We start from the raw sequence: 25,696 nt of genomic DNA, 5'->3' as shown, positions 1-25,696 counted from the left end.
TTCTTATATTGATTGTTTGATTTGTGTTTGTTTATGAATATTTAATATATTTTATCTATTTTTTTTTTTCTGTGAATAATTATGGATTGGTTTAGTGTTTGTTTATGAATTTTTAATATATTTTATCTAAAATTATATCTAAATAATTATAAATTGTGGATAAATAAAACTATTATATAATAATTATAGATGTATTTGTGTTTGTTTATGAATTTTTAATATATTTTATGTAAAATTATATCCAAATAATTATAAATTGTGTATAAATAAAACTAATTTTTAATATATTTTATCTAAAATTATATTCAAATAATTACAAAGCGTACATAAATAAAATAAATTTTTAATCTAAGATTCTATGCAAATAATTATAAAGGGTAGATAAATAAAACTAAAAAATAAATGGTAACCTACTCAACCCTAAAAAAAAAAAAAAAAAAAAAAAAAAATTGATAACCCAGACTCAACTCTAAAATAGAGGGTTGAGTTAGGTTAAGTGTGAAAATTTTGGGGTTGAGTTGTTTCACAAGTCCAACCAACCCGAACTTTTGAGTTGGGTAAAAAAAAATCTTGCAACCAAACCTAACTGGGACATGTACCCTAGTAATTAGTAATTAATTATGTAATTAATAATTAAATTTTTGGGAATTGAAAGGAGGAATAATGGAAGGATAATAATTAATAGCAACCAAAATTCTGGATGACAAGGACATACAGAAGAAACCAAAAACGAATGTGTTTGGTTTAGGAGTACGGACGAACGGATTATTTAATGACCACATAATCAAACAAGCGAGAGAGAGAGAGAGAGAGAGAGAGAGAGAGAGAGGTAAGATCGTGTGAAAAAATGTTCGTCCTTTTCGTTCAATCCATTTTCAGAAGCAAAATTGATTCAAAACTTGTTGATCGACTTTATTTTCGTTTTGCTCAAACATGAACCCATGGCCCCATCTGCAGGCTGGTGATGTGAATCTTCACGTGTTGTGACAATGAGAGAGTGGCACAATTATTTGTGCCTCTAGATCATCATCATGCTCTTTCTCCCCCATCCTTCTTTAACCCAAAAAAAATCTAATCAATCCCCTTCTTCTAATCCCCTCCCAATGTTTCGTTGTGGACGTGTCCAAATCTCGAATGTTCTAACTTAAAGTTAAAAAATATGTTTTTATCGAATTCTAAACTTTTATTTATAACAATTTAATCTAATGTAATATCACTTAGGATAAGTATGCGATCTAGTCTAAATATTGGTATGAGGCCTTTTGAGAAGCCCAAAGCAAAACCATGAGAGCTTATGCTCAAAGTGGACAATATCATACCATTGTGGAGAGTCTTGTTCGTCTAACATGGTATCAGAGTCATGCCCTAAACGGCATAGTAAAAGATGACCCTAATTTAGGGAATGATCCTGGGTTCATATCAGACAATATTAGAGTCATGCCTTAAACTTAGTCGTGCTAACCCTCCTCGAAGGCATAGTAAAAAATGACCCTAATTTAGGGAATGACCTTGGGTTCATGTACTTTGTTCACCTAATTTAGGTGGGTTCAATATCAGACGGTATTAGAGTCATGCCCTAAACTTAGTTGTGTCAACCCTCCTCGAAGGCATAGTAAAAAATAACCCTAATTTAGGGAATGATCCTAGGTTCGTGTACTTTGTTCACCTAATTTAGGTGGGTTCAATATCATAATATCGTGGAGAGTTATGTTGTTCTAACGTTATTATAAACATGAAAGGTCATATATAAATTAATATATTTTTATTTTAATTTCTTTTAAAATTTTGAATTTTATTTTTTCTATACTATGATCTCTCTAAATTAATTCAATTTAAATCTTACCAAACTTTGTTTTTGCTCGAATCAATTTGGCTATTATAAAAAATAAAAAATAAAAATTCCGACCATTAGGAAGGAGAGAAGATTTAAATTCTCTCAAATATTGAATCACATGAATACATTCTCGATATATAAAAATATATTTTTTTTATTACGAAAAAATACATTATTTATTATTGAATATCTCGTCTCTAGATACATAATTATAAATTTAGTTTCCATTTGATTTTTTAATTTCAAAATGCTATATTTTTACTCGTTTCTAGTTTTTTAATTAATTAATAATTACTAACTTTTCATCATTATTATAATTAATTTTAAAAAAATTACATCGTAATATTTAAATTAATCACCACAATTCACACCAAATACAAAAAGTAAGCATTAATATTAAAAATTAAAAAGATAAAAGCTTGAAGTGAAGAAGGAAAATAGAAACTAAGTAAAAATATAACAAAATTAAAATTAAAATTAAAGGTAAAAATATGAAAATTATAATCATTAAAAAATAAATAAATAAAAACACTCCCTTTCAATAATCTCAATTATATATTAATTAATGAAAGAAACAAAACACCACTGCCCAAGTGGTCCCCTCGCCTTCCAACTTTATTACAGTTAGGCATAAGGACAAGATCTTCTTTTATTTATTTATTTATTTATATTTATATTTTGAATATTTTTTCCTTTTATTCCTGATTACAGTTATAACCTCTTGATTCAACTTTATATATATAATAGTTATATGTGCCCTTACTTTTCTATCATATACATATCTTAAATCTTACAAAACATCTTCATTTAATACCTTCAAACCAAAATAAAAGGAAATTATTTAATTATTTAATTATTTAATTATTTATAGCCTTTTATTTTAAAATTTAAGAAAAATCCCACACTTTTCACATGTTTATAAAATTAAATAAGTATTTGCAAGGCCAAGTGGATAATATTGTATCATTTTAAAGGACAGTAACAAGTATTATTTTATTCATGTCTAAATTTAATCATATATAAGGACATAACAAATTTAGTAAATTCGGTTTAATAAACCTAACGTATAAGTCTAAAACTATTCAAATTTAGACGACACACGAAATTTAAAGATAGGAACCAAAATCGGCCTGTAAAGTTGATATATGCATAAAGAGAAAAGGGTTAAAGTTGGAAGGGAGATTGGTTTGAATTTGTGGAGTCATGGGGGTGATGGGGCTAGGCTTTGGTGGTGCATGTTCTTTAGGGACCCATACACGACTGGAAACTTTTTTCATTTTTCTCTCATAATTATAAAAAAATAATTATTTTTTTTGTTTTTATTTTCCTTCTCAGGAGATAATATCAGCCCATCAAAAGGGCAAGGGCCAAATATTGGGGAGGAGAGCGAAGGGGCACCCTTGAATATTACGGACAGAACCTCCTAATGAGTATATGTAGCTCGGTAGACAACTGCATGTTCGTACTGACCGACGTTTATCTTAATAAATTTCATTTCTATGAATAAATTTTGAACCTTGACTTCTCTAAATAAAATTTTTATTTAAATAATTTTTTTTTTCGGTGTTATAATTCTTTATCTTAAAAAATAATATCTTTAAAATTCGGATAACAGTTTTTAAAATAATATATATATATTTTTAAAAAATGAAGACAAAATTCAGTGTTTTTTTTTTTTTTAAAAAAAAATAATAATTTAGGGCAACATTATTTGAAGTGTTGAGAATAATATTGGAGATACGGAAGCATAAAAGTGAAGCCCCCACCACAGCAACACCTCCCCTTAACCTTACGTGATTATTCCTCATCTTCTTCTTCTTCTTCTTCTTCTTCTTCTTCTTCTTCTTCTTCTGAATTTGCTTCCACTCTCTCCCATGGTGGTTCTGGTTCCTTCATTCTCCCCATGCCTTCTCTCCCTGGCTTCCCCTTCTCCTCTCCCATGTCTGTAATCTTTTTCACTTCTCCTTTAATCATTTCTTCTCCTCTGTTTTTCCCTTTTACTCATTTCATTTCTTTCCAATTTGCAGGTGGAGCGAGCTTTGCCTGAGGCGAACCACCCCTTCACTCAATGCCCACGACAACATTAACAACACCACCACCGCTGCCGATGAACACCCCATCTCCAACGCCGTTGAGTGCTACGCCTGCACCCAAGTCGGTGTTCCGGCCTTCCATTCCACCAGCTGTGACCATGCCCACCAGCAGCCCGAATGGGAGGCCTCCGCCGGCTCTTCCCTCGTCCCCATTCAACCCACAAAGACCTCTCCTCGCCGCGCCGACCCACAACATCGTTCCGGTCGCTTCGGCAGTGTTCTCGACCCTAGAACCAAGCGGGTCCAAAGATGGAACCGGGCTCTGTTATTAGCCCGTGGAATGGCCCTCGCCGTCGATCCTCTCTACTTCTACGCGCTCTCCATCGGACGTGGTGGGTCGCCGTGCCTGTACATGGACGGTGGATTAACCGCCGTTGTTACTGTTCTCCGCACGTTCCTCGATGTCGTGCACTTGTGGCACGTTTGGCTCCAGTTCCGCCTCGCCTATGTGTCCAAGGAGAGCATGGTCATTGGCTGCGGCAAACTCGTCTGGGACGCTCGTGATATCGCCTCCCACTATGTTCGTTCCTTCAAAGGCTTCTGGTTCGATGCCTTCGTGATCCTCCCAGTTCCTCAGGTTTGCCTTCTTCTTTAATCATTTTAAATAGAGCCCAATGATGATATGGGTAGTGTTCATTGATTGGAATTTGTAGTTAGTTAACTTGGAGAATCGCTTATTGATAGGGAATGAATTAAAATATATCTCAATCATTGCAAATAAACAATAGTTTGATCATAATAAGAACTAGCAACTCAAATTTTAGTGAGCTAAATCAATGATTTTCATATTTTATTCTAACTTTTCAAAACATGGTATGATCAAAATCCAATTATTGAAGTGTTTCTTTTGTTGTCTCTGCTTATCTCTTCTTATTGCAGATTGTTTATTGGTTGGTTTTACCAAAACTAATCAGAGAAGAGAGAATCAAGCTTATAATGACTGTAATCTTGTTAATGTTCTTGTTCCAATTCCTCCCAAAAGTTTACCACTCCATTATTTTAATGACAAGAATGCAAAAGGTCACTGGATACATCTTTGGCACCATTTGGTGGGGTTTTGGACTCAATCTCATTGCCTATTTCATCGCCTCTCATGTAAGCCTGCTTTGTATATTCATCACAGCCATCTCTTTTAAACTGAAATTTGCAAGCGCTTCTGGTTTTCCTGCTAACAGGTTGCTGGGGGTTGCTGGTATGTTCTTGCAATACAGCGAGTTGCTTCTTGCATCCAGCAACATTGTGAGAGAAACAAGTGCAACCTATCTCTGTCTTGCTCAGAGGAGGTGTGTTATCAGTTTCTCTCATCTTCTACAACCATAGGAAATTCGTGTGGTCGTAATTCGACTTCTGCCTTTAGGAAGCCCATATGCTTGGATGTTAATGGTCCATTCGCCTATGGCATCTACAAGTGGGCTCTTCCAGTCATTTCTAGCAATTCCATTGCTGTCAAAATTCTTTATCCCATCTTTTGGGGCTTAATGACTCTTAGGTAAGTATAGGAGCAGTAGTTTTCAAACTCTGTGTTCTGTTCCTGTGGAGAAAAGGGAAGAGTTTTCTACACTATGTTTCTTGATAATGATGGTTTAAATGTTGCAGCACGTTTGGCAATGATCTCGAGCCCACGAGTAATTGGCTAGAAGTATGTTTTAGTATTTGCACAGTACTCAGTGGATTGCTGCTTTTTACTCTTTTGATTGGTAACATCCAGGTGAGCATGCTTGCTCGTTCAATATGTTGTGCACATGTAGCTGAAAGTATTCTTCTTCTGTGGACCTTAACCTCGTCTCCCTTTTGCGAAAAAGGTTCTTTTGCACGCCGTCATGGCAAGGAGGCGAAAAATGCAGCTGAGATGTCGAGATTTAGAGTGGTGGATGAGGAGACGACAATTGCCATCTCGTTTGAGACATCGTGTTCGACACTATGAACACCAGAGATGGGCAGCCATGGGTGGAGAAGATGAGATGGAACTGATCAATGATTTGCCTGAAGGTCTTAGAAGAGACATTAAACGCCATCTTTGTGTTGATCTTATCAGAAAGGTAAATAGTTTGAATAGCTGTTCTCTTGAGGATCTCTTTAGGATTAGGGAAGGCTTGTGGTTGAGGTTCTGTTTCCTTATGTCTAACGGCCCAAATCCACCGCTAGTAGATATTGTCCTCTTTTGTCTTCCCCTTTTGGGCTTTCCTAAAAGATTTAAAAACACGTCTGCTAATGAGAGGTTTTCACACCCTTATAAAGAATGTTTCGTTCGGTAGAGGATCTCTTTTGGACTAGGGAAACTTGTGATTAAGGTTCTGTTTCCTTATGCAACTGTTACCAAATGCATAGGTGCCGCTGTTCCAAAACCTGGATGAGCTGATTCTCGACAACATCTGCGACCGAGTCAAGCCACTTGTATTTTCCAAAGATGAAAAGGTACATGTTCAAACCCGACTCGTCGGTGATCCGCTATTTACCAAGGATACACTAATATCAATGTTTCCATAAAAACAGATTATCAGAGAAGGAGATCCTGTTCCAAGAATGCTATTCATAGTGTGTGGACGTGTAAAACGTAACCAAAGCCTGAGCAAGGGCATGACAGCAACAAGTTTGCTAGAATCGGGAGGATTTCTGGGCGACGAGCTGCTATCGTGGTGTCTTCGGCGCCCATTTCTCGAGAGGCTTCCAGCTTCATCAGCTACATTTGTATGCATTGAACCAACAGAAGTATTTGCCCTGAAAGCAGACCATCTGAAGTACATAACCGATCACTTCCGCTACAAATTTGCCAACGAACGACTGAAGAGAACTGCAAGATATTACTCCTCCAACTGGAGAACATGGGCTGCTGTGAACATACAATTTGCTTGGCGTCGCTACAGAAAGAGGATGAGACGTCCAGTGATAACTGTGGTGGAAAATGGAAGCAATGAACGTAGGCTTCTGCAGTATGCTGCAATGTTCATGTCATTCAGGCCACATGACCATCTTGAATAGTAAACTATGAGCTTGCCTACACTTCTTGAATTCTTTCATAAGTCATTCATTGATATCATTTTCATATTATTCGATATCTATAATCTCCAAGGAAAGACATGGACTTGGAAGTTGGAAAATGGGATGTATTTGAGTGTAAAGAGTGAGATATGTTCATCTTTCTCCCTTTCATGTCTCTTCCCTCTCTCTTCCTCCGACATGACAGATCATGTTTCTCAACGAAGATGTGGAGTTGAAGATGAATGTATTGTTAAGAATGTTTTTAGTAAGAGAACGTGTCTAGATTGAGTAATGGCAGTTGTCGTCTCTCTTCCATCAACTCGTGAGCTCAACTAGTTAAGATATATTCCATTTGTTCGTGAATTACAGAAAAAAGTCCTATAGACATTGTGTTTGTTTCATTTGCTAATGGTTAAGATATCTCTTGTAAGATGTAAGAGCTCAGGCACCGCTAGGCTAGCAGATATCGAGCTTTCTCTTCTAGGCTTTATCTCAAGGTTTTGCTAGGATATCCAATTCTATTGGGCTTTCCCTCAAGGTTCCGCTAGGATATCCAAGCCCAGTTAATAGATATTGTCTTCTTTGGCCTTTTCGTTCTAGGTTTTCCCTCAAGGTTCCATTAGCAAGTCCAAATCCACCGCTTGTAGATATTATCTTCTTTGGGCTTTCCTACCGAGAGCTTCCACTAAGCTTCCGCTAGCAAATCCAAGTGTAGATATTATTTTCTTTGGGCTTTCCTTTCTGGGCTTTCCCTCAAGCTTTTTAAAACGTGTCTTCCAAGAGAGGTTGGGGTGCCGTGGGCTTTCCCTTCTAGGCTTCCTCTCAAGGTTTTTAAAATATATCAACTAGGAGAGGTTAGGGGTCCAACGTTCTCGTTGACACACCGCTCGTTGTCTGGTTCTAATACCATTTGCAACAACCTAAACCCATCGCTAGCCGATATTGTCAACTTGGTGCATTACATATCGTCGTCACCTCATGATTTTTAAAACATGTCTGTTAGAGAGAGGTTTCTATACTCTTAAATGCTTCGTTCCTCTCTCCAATCGATGTGAAATCGTACATCTCTACTATTTCTAAAAAAGTTGCAAGTTTAAATTATCGTCGTGTACGATATAACATTTGATAAATGCAACTAAATTAGCGGAAAGCGGGTCGATATTAAGATTTCATAAATCACAAGTTGTTAAGTAACATAATAATTTGAAATTATACATTGATCCGTCCATGTAGAAAATGTTAGAACCCCATAAAATTGGGGTTTTGTTGGGTATCATATTACCAGACCTTTTTAGGACCCACAAGGCCAAGAACATCCTCCCAAAGCCCCACACTTGCCACATCCATACCAATCACACTTGGACTACAAGCAGCCACAGTCCAATACCCAGCTCTAATTTCATCTCTCAATTGCTCCTTCTCCCACCCACAATACCCATCGAAGAACCTGAAATCCTCAGCCCCAACCATATTCCTCTTCACCATTTCCGACGCACACCCAACACTCTCTTTACCCCCATAATACATTCCCTTCATTACTTCCTCAAATACCCCACTCTTCCCAATCCCATCATCCTCTCCCCTTCTTGGACTCACTAAAAACAACCCCCCTTCCAATGGCCCCCCGAAGTACAACGGCCGCTCCCAAAACGTACCCGCTACGTCCAGTGTCGTCGACCTCGTTTCCTTAATCGACATCAACGACGGCCGATTTAGTATCACCCCCGATGGCCCCATTGCCCCATTTGACAAAACGAGAACCACGGTACGCTCGAATATGTGCACTCCATCCAGCTTCTCAGTTGCAATGAGTAGACATCCCTTTTCAGCCTCATGAATTACATGCGCCCATTTGTCGCCGATCGAGACCGACGGTGGATGATCCACCACCGTGTCGAGATTCACAAAAGACGATGAAATTTGAGGCGTTGTGAGCTTTTGATTGGCAATCAACTTGGCTCTAAATGATCTCCAATCCGTATCATCACCGTCCGATGGCGACTTGAACTGACAGCCTAAAGAGAAAAATAAAATATGGATCTTTAATCATGACCAGAAGTAAGATCATGCTACCGTTATCATATCATTGTGTAGAGTCGTGATTCCTAACAACAATACGAGTGAGACTTACATGATATTTTGAAGGATGACGGGGAAGAAGAGGGTCGGGAGTGGAAGAGAATTGTGGGTTTGATTTGGTTGTGAGGCAGAAAACAAGCTTCCATTTGTGAGATTCAGCAGCTGCCTTGTTCGTTGGTGTTGGATGATGAAGAGAGAAATGGGAGAAGAGGGGTTTATAAGGTGAAGGGAAGAGTGAATTGGAACCACATAAAAGGATAAAGGCTTCTCCTTTTTCACACCCATTTCATCCAAAACGTGGATTGTCCTTTATGTGGGTCCATAAAGTTATGGGCAATTGGATAAACCCTGACACGTGGCTTCATATTAAGACTGCCAACTCAATCCTTTTGTGGATTGTACACTTCTGCAACCCATTTCGGTGACGTGGCGTTTTCACGCCCAATGACTCTTCTTGGTGTATGTAACTTTAAAGTAAGCACCCATGCTGCCATGCTGACTCACTATAGGTGTTAAGTTTCCATATATACTTCATTTTGAGCCTAAATTTTGGTGCTTTTGGTTTTTTTTTTAAACCCTTCATAATGGACATGATGTTTTTTTTACTTATAAACTCATGATCTTCCTGCTATTCTTTAACTATTATCGTTTTAGATTTTTAAGTTTATAAATAAATTTTTTTACTTACAATCCAAAACGATAATTTTGAAGGTCTATAGAAAAAATCAACTTACAAGATTAGAGGTTGAGCGTGTAATTGAATCAACCGGTATTATTTATTAGCCAGTTATACCTTTCTTTTTTGTGGTTTGACGTGGAACTTCTAGCTTGGAGCAATTCTATATTGGGTAATTTCTTTATATTTTTCCTTCGAAACAAAGGAGTGAAGATAAAACATACTAAAAGAACGCGTGATTAGTCTGTAAGGATGGTCTTCTTTTTCTTCAAGATTTAGGTATGCGTTCCTTTTTAATGTTCTTATGATTTTTTGTGACTTACTAAAAGAATGAGTGTTGATCTGTAAGGATAATTTTCACTTCAAAATATTTCAAAATAAGCAAGTAACAGACAGAGTTCGAAGTGATTTTTAATACAATTACATATTATGGTATGAGAAGGAAATGTGTAGTCAAAAGGGAAAGTTTAAACCAAATTACAAATCCTAACAAGGGAACAAAACGCTTAAAGAAAAATTCAAACCAAACTTAGAAAATTACACCGTAGAACTCGTTTTTCGTGGTGGGTACTATATGTAAATCGTGTTAGGTGAAGAACAAAAGCGAATATCAAAAGTGGACGACTTGACCAACGATGGTTGTTGGCTTGGCGATGGAGTCCGCCAGCCGCTTCCACTGATCCCACTGCCTTCCTGCGCACCCCCATGAAATAGTACGTTCATACCTATTTTTCTTTCCCCCTTTTGCTTATTTCCCTTCCTCTTCCATCTGGGTCTTGTTTTTCTCCATAGATTCCCTTTGATCCTCTGTTTTCACCTCTGTTTCCGTCTAAAATGAAGGCCAAATTGGTTTTCACTGCTCCTCCTCCAATTTCTACTACTCGTATCCCCAATCTCTCGAAACCCACTTCCGTTTTTGCTTCCCATGGTGGAAAGAATCGTGGGTTTTTGCCTCTCAATCTGAAATCGCTTCATGGAACCGCCCTTCGTTCTGTTCAAGCCTCTGCCGCGTCCGTTGGGTATCTTACTTCAAACCCTTTTGCTCATTGCCTCGATCTTACCTCTTTTTTTCGTTTAAATGGTTTTCTTGAGGAATTCTGATCGTGGGTAATTCTGATTTTTGATCGTTGTTCTTGTTTTTGTTTGATTTCACGAAGTATTCTTTGTTTTTTCAAGTTCCTGATAGTCTTTTGTAACGTGCAATTTGTTCTTATGTGTTATGACATGGCTAGTTGAGGTGTCAAACTTGAGGTTTAAGTTTATGTGCTTGGTGATGATCTAATATGATATCAATTGGTTTAAATTGTATTGGAAAGATTAGTAGTAGTTTAGAACGGTGCTGCTGTTTAGTTCAAGCATTTATGTCTCTGTTTCGTAGATCATCTCCAAAAGAAAGGGTGGACATCAGCGACAACTTGACCCTAGAGGCAATAAGACGCTCATTAATCTCTCAGGAGGACAGCATTATCTTTAGTCTCTTAGAGAGAGCTCAGTACTGCTATAATGGAGATACATATGACCCCAATGCTTTCTCCATGGATGGCTTTAGTGGCTCTTTGGTGGAGTACTTGGTCAAGGAAACTGAAAGGCTCCATGCTCAGGTACTTGAACATTCTAAAAGGAGAAACAAAGAAAGGTTAAGGCAAATGATGTGTGTGTTTGATTGAAAATATTTTTTTACCATTAGGTGGGGAGATACAAGAGTCCTGATGAGCATCCTTTCTTCCCCGACGACCTACCCGCTCCGTTGTTGCCTCCGCTTCAGTACCCACAGGTGAGCATTGACTTACTTACATGGAGACTAAGAAAATACTATATGTTGTGCTTTCTCGTGTGTACGAGTTACTAGTGTTGGATGTAGTCTACGATCGAAATATGTTGAAACAAACAACTGAAGCAGGAACAACAACTTGAGGGGAGAGAGCTTTTGAATAGAGGATCCTTAAGCACTTATGATTTTCAATTCTCTTTGTTGTCGTGAAAAAAAGCATACATCTAATGAGTATTTTCCCTCCAGTTAAGAACCATTAACAATCTAATGAGTATTAATCCGATATCCGTGGTTTGGGTTGAAAACAGGTACTACATCCTGTGGCGGATTCCATCAATATAAATAGCGAAGTATGGAGAATGTACTTCAATTCTCTGATACCAAGATTAGTTAAGGAAGGAGATGACGGCAATTATGGATCAACTGCTGTCTGTGACACGATGTGCTTGCAGGTGTTCATCTGAAACTATCCAAACCATTTAGAAATTTCATATGCAAAACTGACTTTCAATGAACATATGACAATTATGCTATGAGTACACTAGTATTTGTTTAGTTTCCGTGATATCTTACATCAGTTGGAGAGGAAAACGAAACATTCCTTACAAGGGTGTGGAAACCTCTTCCTAACATACACCTTTTAAAATCGTGAGACTGACATCAGTACGTAACAGGCCAAGCAGACACTAGCGATGGGCTTGGGCTATTACAAATGGTATTAGAGCTATACACTGAACGGTGTGTCAGCTTGGATGTTGGACCCCTAAGGAGGGTGGATTGTGAGATACCACATCAGTTGGAGAGGAGAACGAAACATTCTTTATAAGAGTTGTGGAAACCTCTCCCTAACATATGTTTTTAAAACTGTGAGTCTGATGGCGATATGTAAGGAACCAAAGTGAACAATATCTGTTAGCGATGAATTTAGGCAGTTACAGTTTCATTTTTTGAATCTTTGTTATCACGACAATTTTCACAATTCGGTTGTTTTGACCGCTGCAGGCTCTATCAAAGCGAATTCATTATGGAAAATTTGTAGCAGAAGCAAAGTTTCAAGAGTCACCAAATGAATATGGGGCTGCAATTAGGAAACAAGTAAACTTTGTTCTATTACTACATTACATTCTTGATTCTGCTATCAAATATGTGATATGATTCTGGTGCTGGGTTTTGCAGGACAAGGAGAAGTTGATGGACATGCTAACGTTTCGGAGCGTCGAGGAGGCGATCAAAAGGAGAGTGGAAATGAAAGCGAAAACATTTGGGCAAGAGGTTCCTGTAAACATAGAGCAAAAACATGGTGCCCCAGTTTACAAAATTAAACCCAGTTTGGTTGCTCAACTTTATGGAGAATGGATCATGCCATTAACAAAGGAAGTTGAAGTTCAGTACTTACTCAGAAGATTGGACTGATTTGCAATCATTCTTCATGGTCAATGCTCATAGTAAGTTCCCACTTAGTTCCAATACAATAATCAGGTTGAGTTACAACTGTAACATCGATCTACTAACGTGTATTTGTTGAAACCATTACCCAAAAACAAGACCTTTTGTGTAATTAAAAGATTGTAAACCATGCTCGAGTTACCCTTCCAAATAAACTTTGAAAAAAAAACATGTAATGTAAAAATATTTGAGTGTTAGTTGAAAAGCATCGTCGTTTCAATCTCTCTATTCCTCGTAAATTAGGAGGTTTTTATTACAAATCAAATAAACCAACACAAAGCGTTTGAAAAATGAACGTGAATTTCTTGAGTTGCCCTATGACTAGCTTTAATTCTAAGGGTTTTGTTAATGTTTGGGTCTTGTTTAAGATTGGATTTAGTAAGGTAGGCGACTTTTCTATTGGATCTAAATATATATATATATATATTTGAAATTACTGGATATGCTGCACTCGTATGATTGCTTGATGTATAAGTTACAGGATCTATTCATGTTCATGACATGGTTGTCCACGTGTGATAATATTTTGTAATTAATGTCATAACCACTTTCGAGTGGTGATGTTATCTGATGATGACTGCACGTGCGGTTACTAGCGTAGCCATCTTTGGAGGATGATGACTAATTCATAGTCGTATCACTACCATAGTCATCTTCAGGTGGTGATAACTAATTGGTGGTAGTTGGACGTTGGTTATTCACGATCACTACTATAGCCACTTTCTAGCCGTGTGGTAATTAATAGCTGGTGGTTGGATGTTGGTTATTCACGTGTGATAATATCTCGAAACGTTCAAAGAATTAAAATTTTAAATGGGTGTAATTTATATTTTAATTCTAGAAGAAAAGTTTTAGAAATATAAGTTGGATAATTGGTAGGCTATAATATTTAGAAGTTTATGTAATATATACAAAGTAGGCTTCATAAAATATAATGCATTAAAAAAAAAAAAAAAAAAAGTCTATTTTACAAATAATAATAATAAATGAAAATAATAATTTAAAAAATTAAAAAATTAAATTTATTGGCCGAGTTTCTTTTTCCATCCAATTTGGAATTTGGGGATAAGGTAATCCACAAAATCGTTCTTCAAGCTTTTGGAAAATCCGGCGGCGATATCTCTCTGCTTCTGCTTCAATGGCGTCCATTTGCCGTTCAATTTCGCCTCCTCTTTTATCTAAACCCACAACAATCTCCAGATTCCGAGCTCTCCATGCGTTCCTTCCCAATTCATCGCAGCATTCAAGTTCTATGCTCTCATTTCGAAGCTGCAGAACTCGAGCCACCAGCTCAACCCCGTCCGCCGTCGGAGATGCTCGGGAACCTATCGACGACTCGATGAGCATCGATAATCTTCACCGCTTCGTCGAGCTCAACTCCGGGAAGTGGAACGGTTCTTTCTTTGTGAGTCTTAATTTCTTTCGTTTATGCTTAATTTCTTCTGCATACTGGGGTTGCTCGTTGTTGTTATTGTGAATGCAATAAAAAAAAAAAAAAAAAAAAAAAAAAAAACTTAGAAAACAAGTGGTCGTTGTCCTCGATTTATTGAGTTTACTTGGTATTAGCTCGTTTTTGCAAATTAAGCTTATAAAACTACTTTTTATTTTTATTTTCGATTAATTGTTTCCATTAACCTATGAATTTGGGTTCTGGTGCTTTGTGTAAGGTTGAAATTTGTTTTACTTGTCCAGCAATTTGACGCTCGAGGGAGTTTGCTGCATAAAATAAGTACGAAGCTAGCCGCGAGCTCTTATGGAGAGGATGAACTTATGAGTCTCACTCAAACGTAAATACAAATCACTCTTGCATATAAGGAAAAAAACGAGTATCTAATCAAGTAAGGCACGACTACGTGATTAATCAATGGTTGTTAGTCTAATGCTTACTAATTTGTGGGCTGCAACTCTTTTCAATTTCACCATATGATCCCTGAAGTTATGGCTGGACAAAGATCATAACACAGCATATATGATATTTGTTTTCATTGTTCTAACCTGTTTGTCTATAATTAAAGCTGTAGCCAAAGCTTGATAATTCATGCAACTCTTTTTTGCTCAATGCCACTGACCTATCATATCAAAACACGGGCTAATGTTGTTGTTCCTCCTGATCCTACCATACTTTATAGACTATACATTAAACTGCCATCAAGCTTTTCACTTTCTGGTGATGAGGATGAGCCAGAGTGGGGAGAGTACAAAATTAAAGAAACCAACATGTTCACTGTGGACAAATATCAGCAGGTGAGTTCACCTCCCAACTCAAATATATGAATGTTACGTGCGCACACACCTTGTGCAACTATGTGAACTTGTTTATGTCTTAGAGTTTGAGCACACCCTGCTGACACGTCCTGTATAGTAATGTCTTATATGAATGTTTATACACGGACGTGTGCACACACCTTGTGCAACTGTGTGAACTTGTGTATGTTTTAGAGTTTGTGCAAACCCTGCTGGCACTCCCTGTATAGTAAGTGTCTTAGATTTGATTTCTTTATCGCGAGGTTACTGTTTCTTGAATATCCGTTACAATTAGCTTGCAGATTAGCTTTTTCCCCAATGAGAAAGCATATTCACTAAGGTACCAGACGGCTGGGATGTTGGACACTGTGTTGAGGCAAGGGGTGTTGGGTGAGGATGATACTGGTGAAGAATTTCCCAAGTAAGAGATTATTTATGGTCTCACTTTGTATATAAGTGGATAAAATGCAATACTTTCTATGCATTCATGACCCTGTCTGCTCTACAACGTCCATACTCATTGGAGTTACATAAATAGTGTGTTAGAAAACGGTGTATAAAGAAACTGTGCTGAGTTTCTATAGCAAAATATTCGCACATGGGTTTGGATTCCCATTGGCATCCAAGTGTCATGATGGAAGGACAGCCATGGTCAGGTACAAATTATGCGTGCTTGTGCCTCCTTCCTGTCCTGGCCTAACCAACAGAAATTATTTTATTGAACATTCTTAATCAACCTGGATGATCACATCTTACATCAGATCCTTTTCGATTTCAATCATGTCTCTGATGAACTTATGTGTAATATTGCTCTAGAACAAGTTTCTTTTCAGCTGTTTAAATTTATTAAAAAATATAAGTTAATAGATTCTTTACCACCCCCTTAAACATGCAGAAACCTCAAGCTTCCTTCTCGCCGGCCTTCCATTGTATGCGAGAATTGCCTGTATATTCCAGACAAAGATCTGAGGGCAAGAGCTTTTCATGTAATGGACCCAAGAGGAACTATAGAAATGCTTCTCATCTTTCTTGAGGAAAGGGCTGATGGGAAAAATTTTCATCCTCCGCTTAACTCAAATTTAGTAAATGTAAGTTGTAGTACTGGTTGAGTAATGTGAAGGACTTGGTTTTCACTTCTTTTTTTTTCAACTTTTTTAGCCTTTTTTGTGTTGAACAACTATCATATGGTTGCAGGATGAGGAAAACAGGCTTCTCCCCTTTCTTGGTGACTGGAAAGGGCATTCTAGAACAAAAAGAAGTGGTGTTTATGGAGCAACGATTGCGGAAGCTGATACTCTGTCATCCCTTCAAATAGATGACGCTGGTCGGATTATCCAGGTATGATTCACTGCAATTAAATTCTCTCCCATCTTCAGAGCACTAACCAAAATGAGGTTCTTAAATCCCTGATTCTTTTATCCATTTATATTCACTCACTATTTCTGTGAGTTCCAACATCGGTTGGAGAGGGGAACGAAACATTCCTTATAAGGGTGTGAAAATGGATTGTGAGATCCCACGTCAGTTGGAGAGAGGAACGGAGCATTTCTTATAAGGGTGTGGAAACCTTTCCCTAGCAGACACGTTTTAAAACCGTGAGGCTGACGGTGATACATAACAGGTCATAATGGACAATATTTGCCAGCAGTGGGTTTGAGCCGTTAAACTTTCACTTTCCTTTTTAAAATCTGCAACCTACTCTTGTACAGGATTTAACAACAACATCAATGAATGGAGATGTCACCACAAACGTGCACTGGACCGGTACTAAATCAGACAACTTGGTAACATTTGACGGCGGGTACCAGATTACATTATTGCCAGGTGGAATGTATATGGGATGTCCGTGTGATGTAGCCAAAAGTGTAGCAGAAAGTAAGTCATTCCACTTGGAGTTCTGTTGGCTTGAAGCTCCAGGCAGAAGACAGAGGCTCGTTCGTACTTACGATGTAGAAGGTTTGGCCGTCTCATCAACCTATTTTTCTGAGATCAAACTGTGAGTGTTTCTTCCATCCACTACCCCTATACTAGAAAGAACGAATCCTAAAACTGTCCTCAAGCTTAGATTCGAAACCAAGTCGAGTCGAGATTTTTGGTTATCGACATTATGATTCATGTCCTGTTATCTATGAGTGTTAACAATTCCCACAAAAGATTAATTATACCAACATCTTACCTCTATGATCTATCAGCTTATTCTTTGGGTCGGGTCGAGTCTAGCTGTACTTTTGCATAGTATCAAATCAAAATTTCTTCGATTCAAAGTTTGGCGATGCCATTTTGTACGCATTTCATATAATTGTCTACTTGTTCGGTTTGTGCTAGATTTCGAGGGTCGTTAACCTATCAGTTTAAGCTAATGGATTAGTCTTTCTATAAGTAATCAAGCTATTGAAATACTGCTAGTAGTGATAATGGTATTGCATCATGATTAATAACATGGTAGCACGACCATTTTTTTTCTAAATCTAGGCTAATATTTATACGATTTTGTAGGGTCAAATATAGCTGAATGTCTCATACTTCAATAAGATTTTTCAACATTGGCTTCTAAAGCTGTGGCCATTTTCCTTCATCAATGGTATATGCTCTCTCAATCGGTATACTTAATATACATATATATCATTGATATTATCATGTTAAATTTTTCTGCATGTCTTCATGATCCTTCTCCACACGTTCGTTTCATTGAGCAAAATACATAAGCTCTGTGATTTTATTTTTAGTTTTCTCGAAATGTCTTGTGCCAATAAAGATAGTATCTCTCACTTATATACTTGTGATCTTCCACTTAATTATTGTCAATATTGATTACTATTTTTTTAGTGGCCTTCTTCTACTTTTTCATGAAGCAAACAATATAATTCGTTCTTGCATTTCATCCTTTCGCTATAAAAATCAAACAATGATTAGCTGACTTTTTTTTTTCTATTAGAAAAAGAGACAACAATTTTTTTAAAATAATAATAATAATAATAAAAGGAAATATTTTAAAATGCTTTACACTTCTCATGGTTGGAAATCCATTTTTGAAAGATTTATATTCTAAATTAAATGTTTGGGTTAAAAAATTATTCAATGTAAATTTCAATTGAATTTGCTTTTTCTCTAATAAGATTGATATCATTGAGGAAATATATTATTTTTCTTAAATTTCTCAATTTAATTTAAGAATGTTTAATGTGGGGTTAAGTTGTTATTAAGAAATTTTTAGTTTATGATAAGTCATACATTCTAATATATTTAATGTGGATGAACATTGCAAACATGCCCTTAAGAATAATGGCAAGAGTCACATTGCCCAAATTAATCTATTATTAATCTCAAACTTATTTCCCTTGAATTTTTTAATTAACCTATCTCAAAATATTTTATTTTTGTTTATGAATAAGAATTATTAATTATTTTATTTAAATAATAATATATATATACTCCTCAAAATAAAAGATAGTGGAGCTATGTCAAAATAAGCTTAGCTGCTAACCAACCAAGAAAATTGTTGCTCCTAACCAACCAAATAAGTTCCCATTATTTTGGTTTTGGGAGCCGTCAAGAGCAAGGCAATCAAGATCAAGTCAAATAAGGTTTCGTTTTCATAAGAAGTTTTCGAGAAAATCGGACCCACATTCTCCTTTTCAATTTTTGGCACGTCTCCACGGTCAACTAAGTATTACAAATCATCGATACAAATAATTCGAAGATTGAAGTATTTCTACTCCGTCCAAAAATATATTGTAAATACGAATATCTTACTTTATATGTTGTAATAATGTAAAAATAACAAAAAAAAAAAAAATAGATATATTATTTGTCATATCAGCTATAGCAGCCTGCCTCATCATTTACCATATTTGGAATGAACAAATGGCTTCATAGTTCATATCTTTTTCCTTTACAGACAATCTTTTGTCGTGTTCGTTAAACATGTTTGGATTGTTGCTGGTGTTGGTTGACATGATTATTTTTTATTTTTTAATTAAAAAATTGTTAAAATGAAGAAGGAAAAAAAGTAAATGAAAATTAGCTGGTTTGGCACGTGTTTGACAATTAATTTGCTTATATTGTTTTTTACTTTATTTTCAGTTAATTATTTATTTTAACGAGGAAATATAAATTTTCAAAATTACAAAATTCTACTGTGAAATATTCAAAAGATCAAAATTGTTTTATAAATTTAGTGTTATTATATATATATATATATATATATATATATATATATACCATCCAGATTTACAGAAAAACATGAAAGTCAATATTAATAGGTTCATATTAAATTTAGAACATATCTTAGTTAGACTTACAAATATATAATAATGATAAAATAAATAAATGTCGCTTCGAAATAATTCAACTACTTTCCAAGTCAATCAATTTTTATAATTAATTATTCATACGATAGACAATCTGTCACAAAATTTACAAAAATTAAATAAAATTTTAAAATATATATATATATATAAATTAAATAAAATTGAAAACGGGTGAAAAGGAAATATGGGTGAAATTAGTTGTATAATAATATGCCCCAAAAGTCAAATTAACCTTTTAAACCCAAAAAAAATTTATTATTATTTTTAAAATATGTTTTGAGTAAATAAATTCATGTTATAAAATATATTATAGTAGCAAATAAATTAAATTCTTTTTTAATTGATAAATTGTTAGATTGAAAAAAAAAAGCAAAGCATATTCTAAAGGGATATATATAAATATATAATTATATTTCTAGAAGAAAATATATTTCGGGACCATACAAGTAGGGATGATATTTATAATATATTTATTTTCTTTTATTGTTGTAACTCTATTATTGTAATTTTAAAAAATTCATAATAAATTTTTTGAGACGAGAGCGAGAATGACAAGAGTAGTCTCAATGAACAAGTAAGCACAAGATTTCCTAATAGCTTCCATGACCTCTCTTTCGTTTTCTACGACTTCTCCTACAAGACCCACACATCGTTAGTTTTTATGCTTCTGTCTCATCTTCATCTTTGTTACCCATGCAACACTACCCTAATGACCTCCAAGCGTTCAACGACTTCACTTTCTCCGAAGAGCTACAACAACCATGCAACTCAACTTGCTTTCTCGTTTCTCTCATCACTCTCAAGAAGGAGATCGTGTAGGTAAATCCCACATTATTGGAGAGGGGAACAAAATATTTCTTATAAGGGTGTGGAAACTTTTTCATAGTAGACGCGTTTTAAAAATCGTGAGACTGACGATGATATTTACCGGCCTTGAATATATATATAGAAAAATTATTGTGGAGATGTGGAGTCCACACCTTGAATATATATATATAGAAAAATTATAAATAACTTAATTATTTAATTATGAAGTAGAAATATTTTAACAAGATGTAAACCTTTTTAAATTATCATTTATATAATATTTTAATTCTGAAAAAAATAAAGAGATAAATTTAAAATTAAAAAAGAAAAAAGAAATCTAATTTTTTAGGTTGGTTAAAGAGATGGAGAAGATAATTTAAAGAAATTATGTTTAATAAAAGGAAGAAAATGAAAATAAAAATAAAAAAAATAAAAATGTAAAAGTAATAAATAACCTGAGGTACGTGGACTTTCCACTGAATGTGAAGCCCTCAAATACGGAAGAGAAATTTGTATACAGGAAAAAAAAAGTTCAGAAATCTACTCCCAATTTCTTCAATGGCTAAGAACGACGACTCTGCGAGACCTCCACTCCAGCGCCCCACCATTACTCTCCCTCCGCGCCCTTCTATGGACGCCTTCTTCGCCGCCGGACCCACTGGGCTTAGCCCTGGCCCTATGACCCTTGTCTCCAGTTTCTTCGCCGACGGTGCAGCTGACTCGCCTTCCTTCTCCCAGCTTCTCGCCGGAGCCATGGGTTCTCCGATGGCTATGGGGTTTATGGGAACTGGGTCTACACCCAATTATTACGCCAAGGATGGAGGCAGCTCGGAATTGGAATTTGGGTTGAAGCAATCGAAGCCACTCAATTTGATGGTGGCTCGGTCTCCTTTGTTCTCCGTCCCGCCAGGGCTCAGCCCCTCTGGGTTGCTTAATTCGCCTGGATTTTATGGTCCTCAGGTAAAATTGAACCAATTTGATTATTGTAGGGCCTTTGCTTTTGCTTTCAATGTGTTGGGTGTCTGTTTTTTAGGTTTTTTTGATGTTGAAATCTGGTTTTAGCAACTGGGTTTTGGTTAACCACTGGGGAGATGAGAGTGTTTGTGTTTTGTTTTCGAAATTGAGTTCATTTTTTTAGGGGGTTTATTCAATTCCTCTACACAATGATGGTTTTTAGGTGAGATTTTTGTTGAAATGAAGTTGCCGAAATTAGCGGCAAATCTTGGTGATTTCTATCTCTATCTCTTCTCTTTTTCTGCCAAAGATAACATGTTTGGATGGCGTTTGAATCCATGAAATCTTGCACATAGGAAAAGATGTTTGAATATGGTCGTAACATTGGGAGTCAAATTGAAAGTTCAAGACCCAATTACTCAAAACATAGTTTAGTGGATGAGACGCCATTTAGTATCTCAAAAGTCGATAGCTCGAATGCTCGAATCCCACCCGATAATTTTAGTTAGGTTAAATTATATGTTTGGTATGCTGGTCGGGGAAAACTAATCTTGTAGCTTCCGCGCTTCCCGTTCTTTCTATTATCTCATTTTCTTTCGGGATAGGCACTCAAAATTCTCCTCAAGTAGGATTTGAACTTCTTTTTATAAAGCAACTCGACTTCGATTCTTGAATTTACGTTTTGATCATTCAAAATGACTCCTCAACTTTTGGAGTGGTGTCTTTATTGTTTGTGCTTTAAAAGATTCTGAAAGTTGAAGGGTTTATAAACTTTCAAGTTTACTTTATCTAACCTTTGTTCTTCACAAATTTTCTAATAGGTTATGAACTCTAATTTTCGGTCTTAATAGATATTAATTTCATTAGTTTAGTGTTGCATGATTGTTAATGTTAAACATGCCATAAAGGCAATGATTTCTATTGTTTTTGTTGATTTGTTGATTAAATTCCTTGTAGAGCCCATTTGGAATGTCACACCAGCAGGCATTGGCTCAGGTTACTGCGCAAGCGGCACTGGCACATTCTCATATGCATATGCAGCAAGCTGAATATCAACATTCTTTGGTTCCAGCTCCTATGGAACCGTTGACACGTGATCCATCGTTTACTCTTGATGAAGCTTCTCAACTGTCAGTATTACCCTCCACATCAGACACAAAAAGTATCATTGCAGAATCAACAGAAGTATCTCATTCTGATAGAAAATACCAACCTCCTCCTTCAAATGCCTCTGATAAACCTGCAGATGATGGCTATAACTGGCGTAAATACGGACAGAAGCTAGTTAAGGGCAGTGAATATCCACGAAGCTACTACAAATGCACACATTTGAATTGCCCTGTCAAGAAGAAGATCGAGCGCTCGCCTGATGGTCAAATTACTGAAATTATTTACAAAGGTCAGCATAACCATGAACCTCCTCCAGCAAACAAACGTGCAAGAGATAATAGTGAACCAACTGGGTGTACAAATTCTTTGACGAAGCCTGAAAGTAGATCCCAAATTCAAGCTGGAATTTTGAACAAGTCAAGTGAAAATGTGCAATCAGGGTCTAGTGACAGTGAAGAACAAGCTGATACAGAGATAACAGAAAACAGAGATGAAGATGAACCAAATCCAAAGAGGCAGTACGTATGAAAATTTTTATATTTTGATTCATTTTACAGTTTATCTATAGTTCTTCTGTTTTAGTGGGAAAAAACTAAAATATTTGTTGCTTCGCCACATGAGTGCAGGAACATTGATGTAGGGACATCTGGTGTTGCTTTGTCTCATAAAACACTCACAGAACCAAAAATCATTGTTCAAACTAGAAGCGAGGTCGACCTGTTAGATGACGGTTATAGGTGGCGCAAGTATGGGCAGAAAGTGGTTAAAGGAAATCCTAACCCCAGGTAGCTAGTTTAGCTTCTTTTTGTCTTTTTTTTTTTTTTTTTTTTTTCTTTCCAAAAAAAAGTGGATGGTAAGTGAAAATTATAAGACATCCATATTATCTGCAAGCATATGCTCACGCGCTGAAATATCGTTACCCTACAAATCACAATCATTCACTATGATAAGCATGCTTTCTTTTGTTTGCTCAGAACTTTCAGCATTCTCGTGATCTTGATGATTTTGAAGGTCATAAGATGATCCATGGGTTATTTTCTTATAACTTCTCTTTTTTCTATTTGATGAATTATGAGTACTATAACTAAGATAGAAGTTAGACCTGTTGTCAAACTTAGTGTCCTGTCATGAGGATGGTTTGCAGTTGACTTGAAGAAATGGCTGGTTTACCATTTGTTGCATTTATGAACATGCTCTGAGTTTGTATTTTATCTCCCATGGCTTAGATTTCCTTGGTTATAATGTGAGATCTCACCTCAGTTGGGGAGGAGAACGAAACATTTTTTATAAGGGTGTGGAAACTTCTCCCTAGCAAACACGTTTTAAAAAACCTTGATGGAAAGTTCGAAAGGGAAAGCCAAAAGAGGAAAATATCTGCTAGCGGTGGGCTTTGGCTGTGACAAATAGTATCAGAGCCAAACACCGGGCGATGTGCCAACAAAGAGACTAAGCCCCGGAGGGGGGTGGACATGAGGGGGTGTGCCAGCAAGGACACTGGGCCTTGAAGGAGGTGGAATGGAGGGTCCGACATCGATTGGAGAAGGGAACGAGTGCTAGCGAGGACGTTGGGCTCTGAAGGGGGGTGGATTGTTAGATCCCACATCAGTTGGGGAGGAGAATGAAACATTCATTATAGGGGTGTGGAAACCTCTCTCTAGCAGAAGCGTTTTAAAAACCTTGAGGGGAAGCCTGAAAGGGAAAGCCCAAAGAAGACAATATCGGATGGGCTTGGGCTGTTACACATAGATTATGGATACTGTCAACTGTAAGATGGATTTGCTGGATTTGCTGTAACTTGTCATTACTTTGATTCTTCATCTTATAAGTTCCACTTGACTATGTTTAAGAATTCTGGACTCTCCTGTTGGACAGCGACTTGTTTATTTGTCCTTTGAGTTATCTTTGTCTGGACTCTCCAATACTCCAGCAAGAACTTCTCAGTTGATTTCAAGTCTCTTTGAGTGGTTTTATTGCTAATATAGTTCAACTTTAGTAATATTTGCTTTAAGTTGGAGCCTTTTTCCACTATCCTTTTTGTGACATAAGGATTGTCATTAGCGTTTGATCTGTGTCAAAGAACTTCTGAGTTTGTTATCTGTGTTAATTGCTTATTGCAACTAGGATGATCATGTCTTTTGACACATTTTAACCTGTCAACAGGAGCTACTACAAATGTACTAGTGCTGGGTGCAACGTACGCAAGCATGTCGAGAGGTCTTCTACAGACTCAAAAGCTGTCGTAACCACATACGAAGGGAAACATAACCATGATGTCCCTGCAGCTAGAAACAGCAGCCACAACACCGTGCCCCAGATCAAACCGCTTAAGGTTGTAGCTCAGAAACATCCATTACTTAAAGAGATGGAATTTGGAAGTAATGACCAGAGACCTGCCGTTTTGCGGCTTAAAGAAGAGCAAATCACTGTGTAAACTGCTACGACATAGTGCAACCTGGTCAGTAGTTGATTTCAAGTGACTAACCAGTTTCAAAAAGGGGAGAAAACGTTTCCAGTCACATAAATTTGAATTTCAAAGTCCGTGTTCGTGTTCGAGTCAAAAGTGCTCCATTTGCCTTCTGCAATTTACATCCCGAAACTAGTTTCGACCATGCCAAGGGAGATACAAGGAGGACAGTCAAGACTGATATTATTATATGATCAGAATAATGTTATTACTTGTGTTTATCTCAGCTTCCTGAGGCTGTTTCACCATTGCAGCTGAGGTGAAAAGAATATACTGCATCATCCTATAAGGTACAGGAAGTTGAGTACCCTTCCCTGTAATTTTAGAAACCTGTTGTGTAGTGTGACTTCCCAAATTCAAACTAGACATTGTTTATGTTCTGTAAAATTTCATGTAGTCCATCAGTTTATACCAAAATATGAACTGTACAAATTGGAGCTGTGTGTATAAAATTCAGAATCTTTATATTGTTTGTTGATATTGATACAGTTTCTTTTGGAAAGATGAATCTCTACAACTTCCCTTGTATGGAGCTATTGTAGCAGCAAGGAAGATCTTCGGAAAAAAAAATAAGTTTAATAGGTAGAGTCCAAAACAAATGAATATGGACCCACAAATTTGGTGTCTCATTACATACATCTCTATCAAAATTTGGAAGTTTGGTTGTAATGAGTAGCATCTTCATCAAAGTGGATACAGATTTTTCCACTCCCACTAACCAGAAACCAACAGAATAATTTAGATATAGGTTGGTGGGTTACAACCATCAGATCTGCAAATAATAATTAGGAAAGTTACCCATATTTCATCTCATTTCACCTACCAGATAAACCCAACTCGAGTTATACCCATAATTCATTGAAGAAACAGAAAGAAAGAAGGGAAAGTTTTTGAGTAAATTACGAACTTTTGTAGATTCATTCAATCTC

At 36.4% G+C, this 25,696-nt stretch overlaps 5 protein-coding genes across 6 annotated transcripts; 4 read left to right on the top strand and 1 right to left on the bottom strand.

Moving 5' to 3' along the window:
* The first annotated feature begins 3,570 nt into the window (after positions 1–3,570).
* Positions 3,571–7,198, top strand: DND1 (Cyclic nucleotide-regulated ion channel family protein). Its single transcript, XM_023685539.2, has 8 exons — positions 3,571–3,775; positions 3,862–4,504; positions 4,807–5,022; positions 5,103–5,416; positions 5,524–5,635; positions 5,730–5,966; positions 6,256–6,342; positions 6,421–7,198. Exons 1-8 carry the CDS (start codon positions 3,738–3,740, stop codon positions 6,904–6,906), a joined length of 2,133 nt encoding a protein of 710 aa, XP_023541307.2. The 5' UTR covers positions 3,571–3,737; the 3' UTR covers positions 6,907–7,198.
* Positions 7,199–8,046: 848 nt separating this feature from the next.
* On the bottom strand, positions 8,047–9,211 carry LOC111809579 (PPR containing protein (DUF179)). The gene is made up of 2 exons (XM_023695942.2): positions 9,038–9,211; positions 8,047–8,921 (listed from the first exon to the last, which is right to left on the bottom strand). Exons 1-2 carry the CDS (start codon positions 9,129–9,131, stop codon positions 8,185–8,187), a joined length of 831 nt encoding a protein of 276 aa, XP_023551710.1. The 5' UTR covers positions 9,132–9,211; the 3' UTR covers positions 8,047–8,184.
* Positions 9,212–10,267: 1,056 nt separating this feature from the next.
* Positions 10,268–13,100, top strand: LOC111782055 (chorismate mutase 1, chloroplastic). The gene is made up of 6 exons (XM_023662834.2): positions 10,268–10,680; positions 11,040–11,262; positions 11,349–11,435; positions 11,741–11,884; positions 12,435–12,527; positions 12,609–13,100. The coding sequence occupies exons 1-6, from the start codon at positions 10,496–10,498 to the stop codon at positions 12,843–12,845; spliced, it is 969 nt and encodes a 322-aa protein (XP_023518602.2). The 5' UTR covers positions 10,268–10,495; the 3' UTR covers positions 12,846–13,100.
* Positions 13,101–13,930: 830 nt separating this feature from the next.
* LOC111811298 (glutamate NMDA receptor subunit epsilon-1, putative (DUF3598)) lies at positions 13,931–17,947 on the top strand. 2 transcript variants are annotated; one of them, XM_087121191.1, is made up of 8 exons: positions 13,931–14,283; positions 14,571–14,665; positions 15,008–15,122; positions 15,425–15,543; positions 16,018–16,210; positions 16,317–16,460; positions 16,832–17,118; positions 17,619–17,947. In XM_087121191.1, the coding sequence occupies exons 1-8, from the start codon at positions 14,017–14,019 to the stop codon at positions 17,632–17,634; spliced, it is 1,236 nt and encodes a 411-aa protein (XP_086977317.1). In that variant the 5' UTR covers positions 13,931–14,016; the 3' UTR covers positions 17,635–17,947. The 2 variants fall into 2 exon arrangements, with proteins under 2 accessions (XP_086977317.1, XP_023553847.1); XM_023698079.2 differs by lacking the exon at positions 17,619–17,947 and having other exon boundaries at positions 16,832–17,386.
* A 2,770-nt stretch (positions 17,948–20,717) lies between these two features.
* Positions 20,718–25,269, top strand: LOC111780016 (putative WRKY transcription factor 3). Its single transcript, XM_023660264.2, has 4 exons — positions 20,718–21,199; positions 22,151–22,821; positions 22,930–23,088; positions 24,464–25,269. The coding sequence occupies exons 1-4, from the start codon at positions 20,798–20,800 to the stop codon at positions 24,732–24,734; spliced, it is 1,503 nt and encodes a 500-aa protein (XP_023516032.1). The 5' UTR covers positions 20,718–20,797; the 3' UTR covers positions 24,735–25,269.
* The last annotated feature ends 427 nt before the right edge of the window (positions 25,270–25,696 follow it).

This window comes from Cucurbita pepo, chromosome 1 (assembly GCF_057944985.1).
Source record: "Cucurbita pepo subsp. pepo isolate OVF chromosome 1, ASM5794498v1, whole genome shotgun sequence".
Lineage (NCBI taxonomy): Eukaryota > Viridiplantae > Streptophyta > Magnoliopsida > Cucurbitales > Cucurbitaceae > Cucurbita > Cucurbita pepo.
This window is presented reverse-complemented; position numbering and strand designations above follow the sequence as displayed.